This window comes from Anser brachyrhynchus, assembly GCF_964034855.1.
Source record: "Anser brachyrhynchus genome assembly, chromosome: 3".
Classification (NCBI taxonomy): Eukaryota; Metazoa; Chordata; class Aves; order Anseriformes; family Anatidae; genus Anser; species Anser brachyrhynchus.
This window is the reverse complement of record NC_137696.1, coordinates 118,452,609-118,472,142: the sequence shown is the minus strand read 5'-3', so window position 1 is coordinate 118,472,142 and position 19,534 is coordinate 118,452,609. Positions and strand designations below refer to the sequence as shown.

Sequence of the window (19,534 nt, the reverse complement as noted above, 5' to 3'; positions counted from 1 at the left end):
AATCTGCCTCCTTGCCACTGGGTCATGAGGCCATGTAAGCAAGGTTGGCTTGGCAGACTTACCGTGGGGGACAAGGTAACTTCCACGACCCCCTCTGCGTGGCAGGTGCCACCTTTCTGTTCTCTGAAGTAAAGTTTTTAAAGTTTTTAAGGTCTAGACCAACTTTTCTCAAAGATTCTTGCAGGCTTCCCCTAGCAGAAAACAACAGGTTCTGTTGGAAGGCCACCGGGTACAGCTCCTGCTCAGAGCAGGCTAACACCACACCGGGTTGCTCAGGGCCTTGTCCACCTGAGTTCTGCGTATTTACGGGGTATTCAGCAAGCTCTGCGGGCCCTGTACCACTGTTTGACTGCTCTCAGTATGAGCCATTTTTTCTTTCTTTCTAACCAGAATTTCCTTTGCTGTCATTTGTCGTGCATTGCCTTTGTCTTATGGTCGTCCTACAACCCCGAGAAGACTCCGGCAGTGTCTTCTCCACAACCAACAATCAGGAAGCTGAAGAGGGCAATCACACCCCCCCGACTTCTCTTTTCCAGGCTGAACAAACCCAGCCCTCCCCACCTCCGTCACGGGCTCTGCTGCCTTATTGTACGGGACACTCACCCAGCACAACATTAAAAGCAACGCGGCCCACAGGGAACAGGGAAAATGAAGTGGTCAGCCTGGGTCTGTCTGGATGAATTTATGAGTGTCTTTTACTTCTGATTATTTTAAAAGCCTGAGCCCACTCAGTTCATTTCATTGAGGATGCTCCACTATTTGCAGAGTACTGACACCGAGCTTTTGTTGCCCTGCCACTTTACAAAGTTAGCAATGATGGAAACAATTTACAATTTACACAAAAACTGAGGAATTATCTCCATGATGTGAAGATGGAAATAAAGATAAATCTATTGAAAGACTTGACCATTTTTTCCTTGGAATGGCTGCAAAATCCAGAGCTTGGATGACATGTGAAAAACAGTGAAACAGCATTATCCTGCCCCATCCCCAAGCTAAACATTACTGTAAAGCAGGTCATACTTCTAGCCAGGCTGAGAAAACAAGGTTAACAACAGCTTTGTGTGTGGCAAACAAAGTATCTGTAATCCGTATCTTCAAAAATGCTATACATGTGTATACTTAAAGAAGCAGCACAACTGAGATAATTACGCATGTGCACAATGACCTTAAAAGCCATCAGCTCTACACATCAGACACTTAGGTCACCTGAAAACTACCAAAAGAATTATTGCAAGCAGTGGAAAAAAACATTTATCATATGGAATTTAAAACTTCATGAGCAATAACAGGATTAAATACACAATTTTTCCTCCATCATCCAACTTGACGAACTTTGCAAAGATAAATGCTAGACCTTTAAAAGCAGGGATGATAAAGATAATTAATAGAAGCTTAGAAGCAGAATAACGTTGCGAATCTATGTGGGGTATAACTATTGCTTTGCTTTTGAGGAAAAGGAAGATAAATTATTCAGTCTTACTCCATCCCAGCATGAGGTAGAAATTCTAAAGGAAACAAGCTGTTCAGAAACAAAACTGTGATGACTATGCCAACACAGGAGTTAGGCTCAGAAGACCCAAACTAAATCCAAAGTTTTCGTATTTATCAGCTGAGGAGGATTCTGGGTATTGTTTTAAAGCAAACTGACAACACCTCTGCTTTGTGAAGTGTATTTAAACGAGGGTTCAGTTCTAGGGTGATGTCGAGATTGCATCATAGAATGATTTTGCTTAGAAAAGACGTCCGCAGAACAGCTGGTCCAATCCTGCCCAAAACAAGGCCAACTTTGATGCAAGACCAGTGTGCCCCTGGTCATGTCAAGCTGAGCATGCGGTATATGTCTGACGCTGGAGATCCTGCAGCTGCTCTGGGCCCTTGCTCCAGTTTTGGACCCTGCATTGAGAATTCTTTTTCCTTATGTGCAATCTGCATTTCCCTTGGTACAATTTCTGCTCATTGCTGGTTTTTCTTTCATATGTCCCTCTGAGAAGAACCTGGCTCATGTGTCTTTGCCCTATCCCATTAGAGAGGCATATAGAGGAGTCACCCCTCCCTTCTCCCCCAAGCCTTTTCTTCTCCATGCTCAGCAGACCTACCTCTCAGCTTCTCCTATACCTTGTGCTCCAGTCCCCAAATCATTTTGGTGGCTCTCCATTGCACATGCTCCAGTAGGTCAGTGTCTGTCTTGCACTTGGAAGCCCCAGACTGGATGTGCTCCTTGAGATATAGTCACAGAAGTGACAGACAGGGAATGACCTTCGCTTGAGCTGTTGGCTATTCTCTTGCTAATACATCCCATCATTTGGCTGGCCTCCACTGCACTGCTAACTCATTTTAAACATGCTCTCAACTAGGATCTGCAGGTCCTTTTCTGCAAAGCTGCTTTCTACCCATTTGCTGTTCGGCTTTCACAGCTGCATGGGATTATTCCATCCCAGGTGGCAAGGCTTTGTGTTTGTCTGCTGAGCTTCATGAGGTTAATAGCAGGCCATTTTTTCATATCGGTCCTTTTGAACAGTAGCTCTACCCTCTAGCATATGTATCGCTCCATTCAATTTGTTATTTGTGCATTCATTGCAATGTCCACATAATAAATAAAGATATTAAATGCTATCAGTCCCTATACTGACTACTCATCCCAGTGCCAGTGGGACTCTGAACAGTTGCCCTCTACTCTCTCTCTGACCCTGGCGGTCCAGCTAGTTATCCACCTATCTCACAGTGAATCCATGCAGTATGCATCCCTCCACTTTAGTTAAAAAAAATGCTATGGGTGACTGTCAAAATCTTGCTAAAGTTACACTAAATAAAAGAACCAGGGGTCCTCTTTTCTGCAAACCCAGTCATCTTATTATAGAAGGCCAAGTATGATTTGCCCTGACTGTTTGGGCTGACTAACTCATAGTTCCTTGGATCCCTCTTCTTGCCCTCTTTGAAGATGGCCATGACCATTGTCTTCTCTTGTAATCAGAAACTTCCCCGATCACCATGGCTTTTCAAGGATGACTGTGAGTGGCTTCAAAGTCACATCAGCTCATGTCACCCTCAGTATTCCTCGATGCATCCTGTCTGGTCCATGGACTTGCGTATGTCCAGTTGACTTAAACACTCTAACAGTCTGTAAGTTCATTACTTTATTCCTGTCCTCATGTCTGTCCACTACCATGGTTCTTCACTTCCCCAGACTCTGTCACCAAACAAAGGGACCTGGGTGATCCTGGGAGCAGATCCTGCCAGTGAAGACCACGGCAAAGACAGCACTGACTATCTCTGCTTCTTGGATGTCCATCTGGGACTAGGTCTCTTTACTCACGGAGCAGCAAACCCACATTTCCCCTTTGCTGCCAGTGTCTTTACAAGCACCCTTCTCACTGCTCTTCACATCTCTTGGCAATTTTAACTCTCGCTGAGTTTAGGTTTTCCTAATTCCAAACCTGCACAGCAAAGCAGTGTTTGTAAATGCCACTCGAGTAGCCTCTCCTCTCATATAAGGGAAGGCTGAGTGAGCTGGGACTCTTCAGCTTCGAGAAGACAGAACAGGAGGCTCTGTCTGGACACCAAGAAAGCAATTCTTTACTGTGTGGGTGATGGACGACTGGCATAGATTGCCTAGAGACGTTGTGGAGTCTACTACCTCATGGGAGATCTTCAAAAGCCATATGGATACAGTTCTGGGCAAGCAACCCTGGTGGCCCTGCTTGAGCAGTGGGTTGGACCAGAAAAGGTCCAACCACAGGGGGTTGGACCCAGAGGCCTCCAGAGGCCCCTTGCAACCTCAGTGACTTCAACGTCTGTGATTCTCCCCGCTCCCATACACCTGCATTGCTTGTTTGAGCTCAGGCAGGATTTTCCTGCCCTCAGGCAAGAAGGCCTCCAGCTGTGCCTGCTTGGCCTCGTATACCTGGTAAAAAATTCCTGAGCCACCAGGAGGCTGTCGCTGATGAACAACTAGATCCGTCTGGGGGCACTGCGGGGTCTTGTTGTACCACACAGCTCGTGTTACAAAGAGTGTTACTTCTTAAAAAGAATACGGATTTGCAGGGGAACACGTGGTCAAATTATGCCCAGCATTGCTCTTTGGGAGTATTCCACTTGCTGGCTGACAAACGTACCTTGAAGCATTACTTCAGCGGTTTTGAATGCATGGACTTTGTATAACACGTTGAGTTCCTTTGGGATGAAAGGATAACTTTAATTATATATAATATTATCATATAAACAGTATATAGACTTAAACATTCAGATTATACAGCCCAAAAGGCTTCTCTTTCTTGACATGTTTGTGTAACAACTTAGCAGTAGTAAATATTATTCACATACTTCTCAGTGCTTTGTTTCGGGATTACCATAAAAGACCCGGGATCATAAACAGTAAGAAATAACGCTACAATATGAAGAATTTATTACCAGTTATTATTCACTATTTATACAGTGGGTGCATATCACTTTACACCCAAACACCACTTACAGACAACATGTATTTCTCAGCAGAACTTCTACAGGCTTTGTTTTCCAAAGTGAATCAGTTTGGATATGCTAAATTGTAGTGGGTAACAACCACATATATTTCAGCTTGACAGGAGCACAGAGCAACTGAAACAGAAGAGGCAGACTGACTTCTGGGTGGATTCCAGGACAGTCAATTCCTCCAAAACAAAATAAAATGTGCATTTGGTTTGCTGAAAAGTGCCCATCTCATCCAAGAAGTGTTACAGCAGTTAACCACCACACAGGCATTTACTAATGCTTCAAATTCCAAGAGAAAATCACCCAAAATAACTTGGGCACTTGTAAGTTTATCCTTCTTCTACATGCTGCTTTTCAAAGTAATGGTTGAATACTTATCTCCGTCAGAGCTGCTTCTAGAAGGAGAAACTGGAGTTGGAAAAAAGCGTGAGGAATTCCTTCCGTGGTCTCCCCTACAGAGCTCTGCAGGCATCGACAATAAGCCAGTGTTTTGCCCACTCACAAGATAGTGAGTCACTGCATTTCCATTTATGCAGAAGATATCTGCACCTTGTGTGCATTGTTCGGATGGGATGGCGAGCAGCTCAGCATCGCTGACGCAACGTGACTCCTGGCATTGCTTCAAGAGAAACAGCACAGGCGGCCTATGCTTCTTGCCATCGAGTCACAAGATCCTCGTGGTCCTCTTAAAGGCCTGGGCACTCTGTCAAGAGGATTTTCAGGATTGTAGAAAGGGCAGTGGTGCTGCTTTAATGTCAATTTGGAGTGTCAGCTCTGGCTGATCAGTGCTTCCTGGTATGCCCAGGGAGCATCAGCCGGTGTCCGGCGTTTGCAGGTGTAACGTTGAGCAGCAAAAGGAGCCAGAGAGCAGAGGTTAATGTACTGTTTATCACTCCCTGGGCCAAATTTATTTTTATGTCCATCAGCTTCATAGACAACTGTGGTATCAAGCAAGAACTCAAGGACCAAATGACAACGAGAGGTGAAGCTTGGCTCAATTTTCTTTTTCTTTTATTTATTTTTCCTTCCTTCCTTCCTTCCTTCCTTCCTTCCTTCCTTCCTTCCTTCCTTCCTTCCTTCCTTCCTTCCTTCCTTCCTTCCTTCCTTCCTTCCTTCCTTCCTTCCTTCCTTCCTTCCTTCCTTCCTTCCTTCCTTCCTTCCTTCCTTCCTTCCTTCCTTCCTTCCTTCCTGTTAATTTGGTTCATTTATTTTGCAAGTGAGTTCTAAACTGAAGAGTCCAAATCAACCAGCAATTTGAGGAAACCAATGCCAGCATGAAAATATGATCTCTTTCGTAGTTTATTTTCCTTCTGATAGGCAGTAAAACTGTGTTTTAAAAAATGACCACTATTTTTATGTTACTGTTAACAAAAATTATGGTATGGAGACATCCCACCCAACCGCCCCTGCAGCCTTCTGCAAACAGTTCGCATTTGGCTTCCCTGTACCACCATATACCTTAATCCACTCATCCCCTCCCTCAAAGCTTCCTCTGACATTGCCCTCTTCATGCAATGCCAAAATCAGAAATTGCCTAGATCAACTGTCTTGAAAATAACTTGCAGGGCCTTCCTGACCAAGTTAGTCATTGACAGCAAAAATAATAGGAAACAGCCAAATGATTCCTCATAAAATTCTTTTTGTAGCTACGTTTGACGGCGACAACAGCAGTACGTTCCTAAATGACAGCAACCAACCTTATGATTTTATGCATTTACAATGCAGATAACCTGCCCTCCTTCAGAAGTAATGCTCCTTGGACAATAAAACTTCAAGTAATCAACATCAGATCACAGGCAAGGAAGCTCACAGGCAGGATTTTCTGCCTGACAGGAGGCTGGAACAAATTTCCTAATGAAACGCACAGACATACGTATACTGCTGAATTTTTAATGGGTGATCTGCAACTAATACATATGCTAAGGATGTAATGATGAGAAAAAATAAGAAAATAAAAAGAACTGTAAATCATTTCAAAGAATCAAGCTCTTAAATCCTAGCCAACACACATTTTGCTTAGGTTACTGTTATTACTGATATTTATCCCTTTTAGAAGTCAAGATACTTTTTGATCAAAGTGCCAAAGCCTAGAAATACTCCTTTTTCTCTATCCAAAGCTGTCATGTTTGTGACCTTGTAAGTACTTGGCTATGTCAATTAGTGTTTCAAACATGCTGCCTTTCATCTTCAAATGGAACTGGGACTAGAAACTGGCCAGACCTCTTAGCTCTTTCAACAGATGATAAACACATTGCAAGTCAAAAAATCCAAGCAGCTTTTTATGACTTTACAGATTAATTAGCATGCCAGGGCTTTCAGACCAATTTCAGTCCAATAAAGTACCCACAAAAGTTGACAAACTAAAGCCACATTTTGTACATCTTAATTTCTACACTATCAAAAATATGTAAAAATCCACATGAGAAGAAATATTAAAATAAGATGATAAGAAGATGTGACAGACCATCAGCACAATTTAAGCCCCCTCTAGGGCCACAGATCATTAGGAACAGCTTTCTACAAAGGAGCCTGAAAAGTGCCCAAAGCATCTCTCCAGGCTGTTGAAACGTCAGAATTGGTTCCTCTACACCCAGACCTTCAACACGCCAGTTTTGGAACCCACCACTGCTCTCACCTTGCTCTCTTGTCCCTCGGTGGCACAGTTACCTCTTAGCAGTTGTGTCATTGTCATAATAGCTAAATACAATTACTTTAGCAGAAGTTATCACAGAGTTCAATCTATCGACATTTTTGGACAATTTGTAATCAGGAAAGAAAAAGGTCTCCTGGGGCTGAAAGTTCAAATCTCTGCATTTCTTCTTTCTGGCACAAGCTCTGTCCATCCCTCTAAAGGACCTCTCAAAATTTTGAGGGGATACCAGGACGATAATGCAGTAATATTTTTGGGTGCACACTGCTGTTTTCACCCTGGCTGGGCTGGTGCAATGGTGCACTGCTATCGCCAACAACATACACTTTGGGTGTCTTTCCTTGCCTGCAGACCTCTTACAGGAGGCACGGTCTGGAAGCTGCACTCCAGTCATCCCAAAAGGTAAATTACAGAAAGCTTATTGAACTTTCAAACCTAGAGAACCAGGAGAATGTGATCTGGGTGCCAGAGAAAACCTGTCCTTATCTTCTGTTACAAACCGTCGGGTGTTATTTCCTCTGGGGCACTCCTCTGGTTTCCTATAATTCATGTAATAATCTGCCATAATTAGAGCTTCATGTAGAAGTCTCTGCATAGGTGGGAAGGGGCTTGCATCTCAAAGACCCCAAAAACTGGAAGTTACTCTATTTTAAAAATTTATTCACAGGTAAAAATACGTTCCTGGAAAAAAAAAAATCAGTTGCACTTTTTGACATCCAGGAACTGAAATCTCACTTAGCATCACAGTAATTTGCCAAAAGAATCAGACAGATCTGTAACACGGCTTTTGCCATTACTGCACTTGGTCTGGACTGCTGCATCATGTCCAGATCAAAGAATTGACAGGCTACTATCTGAAATGGTGACAAAAATATGCCAACTATCAATACAAGCCCTCAGGGGACCGGTAGAGTAGCTTTGCACAGGGAAGCTGGAATAGCAAATCCTATATACTTCATCACTGCATGTTTTGACTGTTTTCTAGCAACTGTTGTATTCCAATATTTATAATCTCTCTCCTTATGCAAGCCTCTTATATTTTATAATAAAAAGAGTACATAAATTTCAGTTACCGTTGCAGTGCAAATTGTTGTATGTAATTAGTCATGTACAACATAAGGCGTAACTTGAAAAACAATGCGTGTTTATTTTTCCTCTGCTTAATCAATATTTTAAATATTTGTGGAAGCCATACACCAGCTTAGCAAATCATCACCTCAGAAGTGAGAGAAAGAAAACAGACAATATAAATTCCGCAACGCACAGCAAACCGTCTGCATGTGACAGACTGCCATGGAGGGAGCTAAATTTTTTGGACCTTAAGGGAAAGAAACGTAGAACATTTTACTTCTGGGCTGTTTCACTTCATTCCTCTTTACTGTGCATTCCTCAGCCGTACTGACTTGTTTTTCCTTTACCATAAGATTTTTTTCCCCTCCCCACGCATCTTTTTAATGCGATTTAGTTGCAGTGATGCACAGAGACAAAGGCAGTGGGGGCGATTTTCCCCCTGCAATCCTTTGCCTGCCTTGCCAGAGAGGTGAATAAATGCTTCAGCATCTCTGTCTTCTCTCCCACATCAGAACAGTGGCTAACCACAGTGGGATCAAAACTACGGCAGCAACGCCACACGTGTGTTAAATGGCATGGCAGTGCTGTAAGTACAGGCGGCCAGCATCACATCTCAGTTATGCTATTTAAAGACTTAAGACTATATAGTTATCCCTGAGCTCGGCTGGAGAAAATCTTATCAAAACTGAAGACTGGCATTTTTATAAGATTTGTCATAGGTTTAACCTTGAGAATAACAAATCATTAAGCGTGTGGAGGCTTAAGAATCAATTTATGTTCCAAGCAAAGGGTTTTTAAAATTAAGGTTGAAAAAAAATTAGATCTCGCCTGGTGTTGCACAGATTCTGTTGATGTATCAATCTTTTCAGGCATTTAAAAATAATATAGAGATGATAAAAGTAAATGTTCTATAACCAAAAAATCTCTTGGTAATAAAATTTCAAATTACAGCCCATGACAACACTTCTAAATTGAAGCTGTGATACAGGAGCTTTGATGGAGAAAATTGTACAAGTAACTCGCAAAGTAATTCGGAAAAGCAACAAAGAATGAAGATGCTGAGATGAACGGAAAACATAGCTGGAATGGTGTGCAGCATCCTTAAATGAATTGTAGAGTGTTTTGTTGCCAATATCTTAAGCAGTGCTGCAGTCTTATATGGATTTCTTTGATAGCTTCCTTCTACCCACAAATAACCTCACTGCAGGAAAAAAAAAATACAAAAAGCCACCACACAGGGACAAACCCAAACCTGAACTCTGTCGTCATATGTGACTGGGCTCAGGGTATGAAGGACTGATGCAAAGGCAGCGGTTTAATGGCAGGAATTTCTGCGTTTCTCTTACTGATTACTTAAGGCATTCAGGAGTTGAGGCAGGATCTGCAGTGAAGGGCTCATCTCGTCAAACTGCGCCGACCCTGGGTGCCCATCCGTGGCTTTCAGCACAGCACCAAGGAGGAAAAGCCAAGCTGAGTTAAAAGAGCTGGAACTTTGCCCACGGTGGCACAGAATGAGCAGAAAAAATGACGGTCAAAACTTCCTAGTGTCTCAGTTTCCCTGATGGGAAGTGCAGCATTGAACTATATGCACGTTGTTGAGGTTTAAATACTTTTTGTCATGTCTACTGGCAGCCTCCAGTGAAATAGGTTACAGCAGTGCAAAGTATTGTCTTGAATATGCTCAGCAAAAAATTAAGGCTTAGGAAAATACAGATATTTCTTTTTGTTTAAATAACTCAGACCAAACATCCGTAAGTACTTAAACGTGGCAGATCCACTAAGTGTGATTTGTACCAAAGCATCTGTGGTAAGAAGGTTACAGGTACGCTTTGAGAATAAATTTCAAAGGTCTGCAAAGTATAATTAGTTCTAAAGTTCTCCTACACATTAATAATTAGTAATAAAATCCTTCTAAAGCCCTCCACAGAAAGACATAAAAAGCTCTTCCAGAAGCATAAAAACAGAGACCAAGCCCAACCCCCTCATCATTGGCATTACTTATATCTTAAGCTTCCCTCTGAAGACAGTTTCACCTCTCTCCAACAGTTAATTTGATCAATTTTTTTCTCTCCCTTCCAACGCTTTTTCCATTCATATCTCATAACTCGGGGTGAAGTCTTTAATCTTACATACATTTCCATGATAATTTAAAGACCAAATGGTTCAGCCAGATTAGATAGTCTAGTGGTCCTTAAAGCTATTTATCTATAAATTCCCTGAGCAATTCCATCACCAACACAGGCAGCTTCGCAGTCCAGTCAGAAAGAAAAGAAGGCTTTTCCTCCTTTTGGAATTTGTCATTTTAGGATTCAGTCCATCAGAAGGTGAAGGACAGGAATACCACCAATGCCTGCCAATACAGGTATCAGTAGACAGGGGTCTTGTCAAAACGACTTCCCTTCAGTTTTTGACAAGATTATGACTCTGCTTGATAACAACTAATGGAGGATGATGGCCTGTATATGTATTTTTAATAACTATTGACTTAGCATTACACAGTGTTTTGTATTAAAGACTTAGCGATTCACAACAGTGGTGTTCAATGAGTTAAGAACTGGTAAACTGATTTTTTTTTCTAAGATTTTACCTGCCAACGGGAAATGTTTCAACACGAGACAATAACTGCTGGTACTAAGACAAATGGCATTGAACTTTGCAACCAAGATCTGGAAGTAAATTTGCAAAACACTGATAAATTTGTGGGTAGTAGAAATATTAAAGGGGTGGAAAGTAAGGAGAATAACGCTTTTGCGTGAAATGATGAGTTTTCATGCAACAAATGGCAAAGTTATACATGTAGGAAAAGGAAAGCAGCCCATCCGTGAAGAACACATGACTATACCCACAAATGCTGTTACTCTGGAAGCAGTGTAAGGACCCAAGTGAAAAATGCTATGTGTGCATCTAGCACCTTGGTGAAAAAGCCTGGAACAATTATTATTAGCTCTGTACGCATGGGAACAGAGGAAGGGAACAGTTTTATCTCTGTACGAGGGAAGAGTGAGTATGATCCTGAAATGTTGCGTATGGTTTTGGTATCCAGATTTTCAAAGGCGGATGAAGAATTGGAGGAGGTGCAAAAGACAGACAGTCATTTTGGAGGCTACTAAAACTGGTACACTGCAGGAAACCAGAGGAATCGAGGATCAGAAGTCTGAAGCCAGACTAAATGATTTATTAAAAAATTAATCAAGTTGTAACTGGAAGGATAATTAAACAGCAGGAATGCAAAACAAAAGGTTGGCCTCCATGCTTTTTGAGTTCTTCAAACCAGCTCAAGAGATACACTAAAGTCAAAACTGGTAACTGGATGAAGCAGAGAGGCCTCTCTGTCCTCAGGCTGGAGGAGCATCACTGGCTGTACCCATATCCTTGGACTACCACAGAAGAGGAAAGTTCTAACTAAGCTATCAAATATCCTGCTTCCAACCACAAAACAGAACCAAGAAATTCATCTTAAGATGCCACTGGTCCTCTGTAAGCTGGTACCCCATAAACATGCTAACGAGAAGGCTACAGATGGTAGACTGTGAGCTCTCCACAGCTCAAGACAATTTGGCACATTTCTCTTTTTTTAAATAAACCAAGCAACCACATTACTCTCCTGACTTGTGAATTCCTCTTTATACAGACCTATTTTTTTATGGTTAACCATTAGCTGGATTCTACAAGAGACAGGCACTGGCTGGGGACACAGCTAACCACAAGTGCTAACCTCGGCTGTGTGTCAGGGAGAGACGGAGTCAGGCGGGGTGAACATAAGTTCGTACGAGCACCTGATATTTTTTTCCTGACACCGTTCCACATCATTAGTTGGAAGCTCGCTACACACTACACCCTTACATCTCTGTTGATCCTCCCTCCCTCCCTTCTCTTTAAAAGTCTTTCTCTTTCAGTACATGCCATTTTGAATTTTCAGAGCTGTTCAGCTGATTCTCGGCAGAAGAGGCTGGGGCAAGGACGGTAGGCATTTTTGCACATTAATTTTATGGGAGATTACACAGCTGATTAACAGTTCTCTGAACAAAAAGTGTCCCATGCTACCTCCATTCTTGCCTGTTTATTGCTTTTGATCTATTCATGCCAAAACATTCTTACTAATGAAAGTAATCAGAAAATTGCCTAATAAGGTAATTTAGAAAACAGTTCACATTGAACATATGATCAAAAGGCATTTAACTTGCAGTTCCTGCCTCCTCTCCCCAATAAACACATGGTTTACTGGCACTGCTGTGCTTCAAAATGGTTTTGAACATCTGGGAGAAGGGCTGATCAGCTTCAGACAATAGTTGGACTCTGAGCAGACCCAGGAACAAAGGTCATGATAAATGAAATGACTGCTTTGGCTCCAAAATTGCCTCAATCTTCTCTAGAAAAAGCATGATTGAAATGCGTCTATCTGTGGATAGCATCTGGAGCGCTCTAAATATGTTTTGATCAGATTGGCTTCTTTCAAATGAAAATTATTTGAAGACACCATGGAAAATTTTTAAAACCAAATACACTGTAAACTTTAGCCTAATGTTTCCTTCTGCAGCATTGACCTTGTTTTTCTACAGTGTGAAAAAAAAAATCAATATAATAATGGTACTGCAGTAAAATTTCAGCTTGCTCTTGGCTTTAAATAACTTTATTGTCTCCTTTCCTCTGTCTGCGTCTGCTGCATTTGGCACTTGCAGTTATTAAAATGAAACCAAGTTGAAAGAAAATGTTAAATATCATAAAAAGAAAACCAGCAGTGCTTCTGGCTCACTTTGCTAATGCTGTGGTCACCTTTACAATTTGCCAGGGTTTTCTATTCCCCAGCTGTCCTACCTGAATTTGGATGCAGAAAGAAACCCCAAGTTTCTAACTGGAATAACAACTTGTACTTTGCAGATTTAAAAGAGCTAAATGTTTGTGGTGGCTTTAAAAAAAAAAAAAAAAAAAGGAAGCAGAAAAAAAGAAAAACCTCTCCCCTCTCCCCAGTTATATATTAAACATCTCAATGGTTTACTAGTGATTTCAGTTCTTTGCTGCTTAACATTTTCTTCCTTCTTAGTGTGCATTTCTTTACAAAGGAGAGAGCCTGGTTATAACAGTATAACTGTTACGCTCTAATCTGCACTAAGAACGAGGCTTTGAAAACCTCATATGAAAGTACCAACTAGAAAGAAGAATAACACCATTTGGCCAAAATTATGCCCATTTTCTGCTCCTTCTGCATGAAAACCACATCCACCTGTTGTCAACCACAGCCCTGCCTTGGTGAACAGACAACGAGGGCATTCTCAAAAGCAAAAATGGGAACCACACGCTCCAAGAAAAGCGATGGAGAGCCCAAATGTAGGCAGTGCTAGAAGGAAAGGGGAGTTTGCTCTGCTCAGCCCTGGGCCTGTCAGGAACATGAAAACCCTAAGTTTCAGAGCAAGGATGTCCTGTCCAAGTGTGTGCATAATGCACAGAAGGATAAAAAAGACAGAGACTGCCCAGGAAAATGTTTTCTCCTCTTTGCTATGCTGCGAACGCAGATTTTGCAAAAGGGACGGATGATGCTCCACCTCTAACATCCCCTCAAGACATCATCCCCAGAACAAAAAAATTAAAATAAATAAAAAATATATATAAAAAAAAAAACACAACAAAATTCTTACTTTGGTTGTCGAAGCCGGAGACGAGTTGGCCACCAGGCTCGTGATCACGTCGCTGTTGCCGGTGGTGCAGGCGGCGGTGGCCGGGGTGGGGAGCCGGGAGGGGACGATGGGCAGGGGCAGCAGCCCGGGGCGGTTGGTGCTGGTGGTGCTGGCGGCGCTGCTGCAGTTGGTGCTGCCGACGTGGTTGCCGTTGGAGCTCCAGTCCCGGCGATCCCACCCGGCCCGATAATCTCTTTCAAACCGGCTGTGGTGCCGTGACATCTCGGTGGAGGGCGGCTGCTTCTCAAAGGGAACTCGAGAGCTTGCCTGGAAGATTGAAAAGCAAAGAGGTGTTGGGAATGAGGTCCCTGCGCAGCGCCTGTGCTCTGCAGTCACCAGGACAAGCTCCTGCCAAGCCTCCTCTGTGTTAGGAGAGCATTGTTACACTCCTATTCTGAGCTAAACGTCGGGAGGAAGAGAGCAGTGTTGTAGTAAATGTTAATAAAGAACAGAAGTTGGAGAGTTTGAACAACTACAAGCATGTGGTGAAGAGACCCGTGCCTCGGACCCGAGGAAACACCATCTGCCCAAACTCTCCAGCAGAATAACAAGTAACAGCACGCAAATCACGGGACGCTGAGTTAGAAGAAAATCATCCTTCAAATCTTCTGATAGCAGGAAAATGTTTCCAACAGCTCCATCTCGCAGTTTTCTCGACAGTCTTCAGATCATCACTATGACTTCTCTGCACCTGACGTGCGACCAAATAATCCTAAAGACCAGAAGGAGAAAAATCTGCCTGCTGCAGCTATTCATTACCTCGCTGTTTTTAAAGCTGAATATTGCTTTGCACTGTCCCCCACCCTCCTTTTCACTCGACCTCCTCCCACGGGAGGAACACTTCACCCTGAGGACGCCCGAGCTTTCCCCAGAGCTGCTGTTCTCCAGGGCACACCGGCATTTTCTGTCTCCTCCCGTGCTTTTGGCTAGACGTAAAACACTTAATGTAGCCAAGATGATCAAATGACCAAATCACTTTGTGTGAGCATCCTGTCCTTATCGTTACTTACCTCCTCAGTCTTTGTTATCCACAGATTTTATCAGCCAGGAGCAAGACGACTGAACACAACGCTGGGACTTGAGACTCCCAACATCTAATCCTAGTTCTGATAATTATATCTTACATAGCCTACAGCAGTTATTTAAGTCTTCCTGCCGAGGTTTCCAAACCTGCAAAATGGTGGCAATAATGCTATTTTCCCAGCAGAGGTCTGAGTAACTGAGAGTTTACAGCATTTTGAATTGAAGAACAGTATAAATACATGCTAAATATATTTATTCCCATAAATAAATAATGAGTATCTAGGTCACTGCAGCATCTGATTTATTTTATTTGCATCACACGATCCAATAAATTGTTTGTAATAATAACAACAGGTCAGCTGAAGCAATTTTGTTTCACAAATTCTTAGATACAAAAATGGACAGTAAAAATATCTGCTCTTAATGGCTGAGGAGGGAAGCTAAAACAAAACTCACCCAGAAACTTAAAGATAACAAACTGCTTCAGAGAGAAATTATTTAGAAGTGGTATAAACCAGTGTGCCTATCAACATTTTGAGTAGTTATTCACCTGGTAGAACTAAAAAAAGGCAAACAGAACCAACTACTATGACTAAATACAGTGTATTAAAGGCTCACATGCTTCACCAGAGAGCTACTGGCTCAAGAGGCAGAAAACTCTTCCTCAGTTAAAAAATGAATAATATAAATATGTATTAGAAAACAAAAAAATCCCTACCACAATCATAGTCCAACAAAGATCTCCCAAGAACCTGCAATGGCAATGGTGATGCCACCACCCTGCTCCAGCAGTGCCGCGGATGTTGACCACAAAATCGGCACGCCTCGTAATCCACAGAACCAGTTGGTTTTTCTCTGGTAGGATTTGATGCAAGATTTGACTTGATGACTTGAAGGTTAAGGGACTCAAAGATATTTAGCCAGATTCGTCTTTCTCCTGTTTTTGTGGCTTTCTGATACTTTACATCATAAAGGTCATTTGGGGTTTTCCACAGGACCGTGTGGACATGATAGAAAGACACAAAACTGTAAAAACCAGAGGCACAAGTGCTGTGATAGGTGCACTAGTGAAAACAGAAACTTTTGTTTCAGGAGCAGTGAAGAAAGCAAGTTTTTCCTCTCGTGTCAAGCATCTCAGAATAAAATCAGTACCTAAAGATAGCTTCTTTAAAGGTTAAAAATTCCACAGGCATAAACCTCCTTCCTTTAGTTTTATAAACCTTTTGCAAAGCCAGGCAAAAAGGGAGACTGTAAACTGCAAGCTGCAATTTCACAATAGCCTTTATTATTCCCTGCCTTTGGAAGTTTCTTCTCATATCTTACATCCCCCACTGCAGGAAGCGATCTTTTTTGACTGTTTGGAAGGTGGCTGTCAATTGAATGCCCTTCTCCTTCTGTGCTCGAGGATCTCCATTAGCTGTATTAGTGTACTTCTTGACAAGGGAACGAGAGAGAACCAAATCACATATCCCCCACCCACCCACACACTTGAGTATATCTGACATTTAATTCAGCGGAGAGCAGAGCACACATGCACACAAGTCAATAGCTCGCAGTTTTTGCCACACGATCCAAGACACCATGCCCCCAGCAATTCTACTATCAGATGAGACTGACAGGCAATTACGTCAATAACAAGGAGGAAAAAAGCCTGTGACTAAGCCGTGCATTAAGAAGTTTACTTAAAACCCACCGCCCTCTTCACAAGCAAGTTCTCCTCTTTGTCCAGTTACCGTCTTTTATTCTATTTACAATAAAAACTAAAAGCAAGGGCTGAAAATGCACTGCGTTAAATATACAGTGCTTGTTTCAAGCGTGTTGCTTTCAGCTGGATGCAAAGATATTTGACAGCAAGAAGATGTGCAGAAAAACTGGAGGGGATAACTACCTAATAAATGGGTATTCAACTGCTAGTGCTTGTTATTAATTGCTTAAAATTAGAAACAATATAAAATGTTCTCATAAATAGCTGCTGGGTGAGGTAAGAAATGGTCTGGGCTAGCTCTTAAATGTATTTTTGGATCCAGAGTTTATGCTTTGTCTAGGCTATCTTTGTCAAGGATCATAATCATAATAATAATGCTTAAAACATATTTTGTTCTCAGAAGAAAAACTTCTCCGACAATCTGTGTCCCGAGCCAAGCACAATTATCACATTCCTCTGCAGAGAGCTCGACACGGGACAACAGCATAAACCATCCTGAGAAACGGCCCTGAAGGAGGCCAGCGCAAAAACCACACACGACCAGCACGGACAGCAGTCACTAATCACAGACATACAAGTATTTCCACCTTAACGCAGCTGTTGGCTGTTCCAAAGTCATAGATTCACAGAACCATAGGATATCCCGAGCTGGAAGGGACCCACAAGGATCACCGGCTCCGACTGCTGGCTCCACACAGGACCACCCAAAACCAGACCCTATGTCTGGGAGCATTGCCCCAACGCTTCTTGAACCCCAGCAGCTCGGTGCCGTGCCCACTGCCCTGGGGGGCCTGTCCCTGTGCCCGACCACCTCTGGGTGCAGAACCTTTCCCTCACACCCAGCCTGACCCTCCCCTGTCCCAGCTTTGTATCCAATTTTAGGCTAAATCTTCCATGGATTGTTTCAGAATTTTTTTAAGAATAAGGAATAAGCAAACCAAACCAAACAGAAAACCACACCTTTCCACTGGAGAGAAAGGAAGAAGAAAGAAAGATACTAATGCTTACAAATACCAATATCAATACTTTCACATAATTCATTGTTTTTCCCGTTTTAAGGGATTTTTTTTCTCAACATTCATATGCATGCACACATATTTTTCTTTTGTAGGCCCTTCAATTTTAGCTTTAAATCCCTCTGAGCACCACTAAGGTAGAAAAAGAAGGTTTTCACCTCAGTTTTCTGACTTGGGGAACTCCCAGTACTGCCCACAATACAGTTGCTGCCCCAGGTAAACCTTGGCTAATTATAATCTATCAACTTCTGTTTTGGAGCCAATTTTTCTGCTAGCACAAAGCTCCCCACCGCCATGTCCAGAAGTCAGTTCTCGAGAAGATGAGCTTAAAGCTAGCTCAGATACGTCCACCATGGCTCCAGATACCACAAAACCACAAGGCAGTCATGCCTGGCAATAGAAAGAACATAGGACTTGCGTACCTCAGAAGTCCATGAGGAGGGCTATTGCATGCTGTTACTGCTGAAAATCACTCCGTACAGCTAATTCAGGTGACAAACTATCTTGTGAAGGTGGTGAAGTCAATGAGACAGGCCTCCCCCACGCTCTACCAAGAAGTAACCGCCGGAGTAGCCAGGTTGTCTTTAATCTCGACGAGAGAGGAAATGTGTGTTCCTGTTTGTCACACAGAATCAAAGGATTTCGCTGTGCAGCCAAAAGGAACAAAAACGCATTTGGAGGAGGAAAAACACCCTTACTGAAGAGGGAGAAGAGAAAAGAGAGAAACCCATAGCCGTAACTGGATGAACTGATAAATTCGAAGCAAAAAGGAGATCAAAACGGCATTAAGGGAGAGCAGCGGAAAAGGCTATAAGCTACAGAAGAGAGATCGAGCAAGCAGGCGGAAATAAAAAGCCCACGACAAATCTGAAACGAGATTTAGTGATATGGCAAAGCAAACAAAATGCCTGCCCCGGTCCCTGAAGATCACCATCGCTGAGTAGGTGCAGCAAGGACCGAACCATGCCAAGCGCAGATAGCCCACTGATTTCAGAGAACGGCCCTGCAAAGTTCCCTGGAGCCAGGCAAGAGAATTGTGCATGACCTGACCCTTTCCTCCACAATTTACTTTCACAGCAAGACGGGCTTGGGATGGTTGAATAGGGAAGAAAGTAGGAGAGCAATGAAACAGGACCGACTGCCCTTCTGAGAAACGTGGCAGGTGTCTCTCCTGGCTCCCCATGGCCAAAATACATGGTGCAGCAGGTGAGAAAGGCCATAAAAAGAAATTACTTTAAATCTCCTTCTCTTGAAGGAAAGTAAAATGTGAATCAGTTCTCTGCTAGTGAAAACCACAAATTTTAGAAATTTCTCATACAAACAGCTTGCCCAACAATAAAATTTGAGGTTTTTTTTTTTCTGCAGAACGGGAACGTCTTCAGGTCTATAACACGGGGCACCTACACATACAACTATATCCAACCTCCAAATGTACCCCAAGCCCTTTGGCAATTCAGAAGCCCTCCTGCCTTCTTAGCTGAAACCCACCCTCGTGCTGGTGCTCAATTTTTCACCACGTCTCTTCTGCCAGCTCGTTTGTGCCGTGTTTCCACAGCTTCCACATCCGTACACAGAGGCAAGAAAAAGACCAGAGGCGTTTGAGATAGCGGCGTGCTAACTACAGGCCTCTTACCAGGTTCAAACAGATCGTTGCTGCAGATTTATTAAACCTAAGTGATTAACATTTCATTTTATGCTCAATACATTTAAACACAGCCCTTCTTCCCCCGAGCCCAAAGCACTCACTGTTCTGCAGAAAAAATGTTTCCTATTCATGTTCCTCTAAATGACAGTCCGGCTTGAGCCTTAGAGCAGCTTTTTCCCTGCTCTCCATGCTTATCTAGTCAAGGTCTCCTTAAAATGCCTGTCCTCACAGATATAAATACAAGGAAAAACAGGCTTTCAGCCAGTCTGAAGCACGAGAATC

The 19,534-nt window shown here is 42.7% G+C and overlaps 1 protein-coding gene across 7 annotated transcripts in view; it reads right to left on the bottom strand.

Annotated features, from left to right (window-relative positions):
* KLHL29 (kelch like family member 29) overlaps nucleotides 1-19,534 on the bottom strand; it is a 399,077-nt gene that overhangs the window by 240,838 nt on the left and 138,705 nt on the right. For 6 of the 7 annotated variants that reach the window (XM_080588569.1, XM_080588571.1, XM_080588568.1 and 3 more), the window contains one exon: nucleotides 13,825-14,130. In XM_080588569.1, coding sequence (XP_080444695.1) covers nucleotides 13,825-14,085 — 261 coding nt within the window. In that variant the 5' untranslated portion in view covers nucleotides 14,086-14,130. Of the gene's footprint in view, nucleotides 1-13,824; nucleotides 14,131-19,353; nucleotides 19,457-19,534 lie in introns of those variants that run through there. The other variant, XM_080588567.1, reaches the window with a different exon arrangement.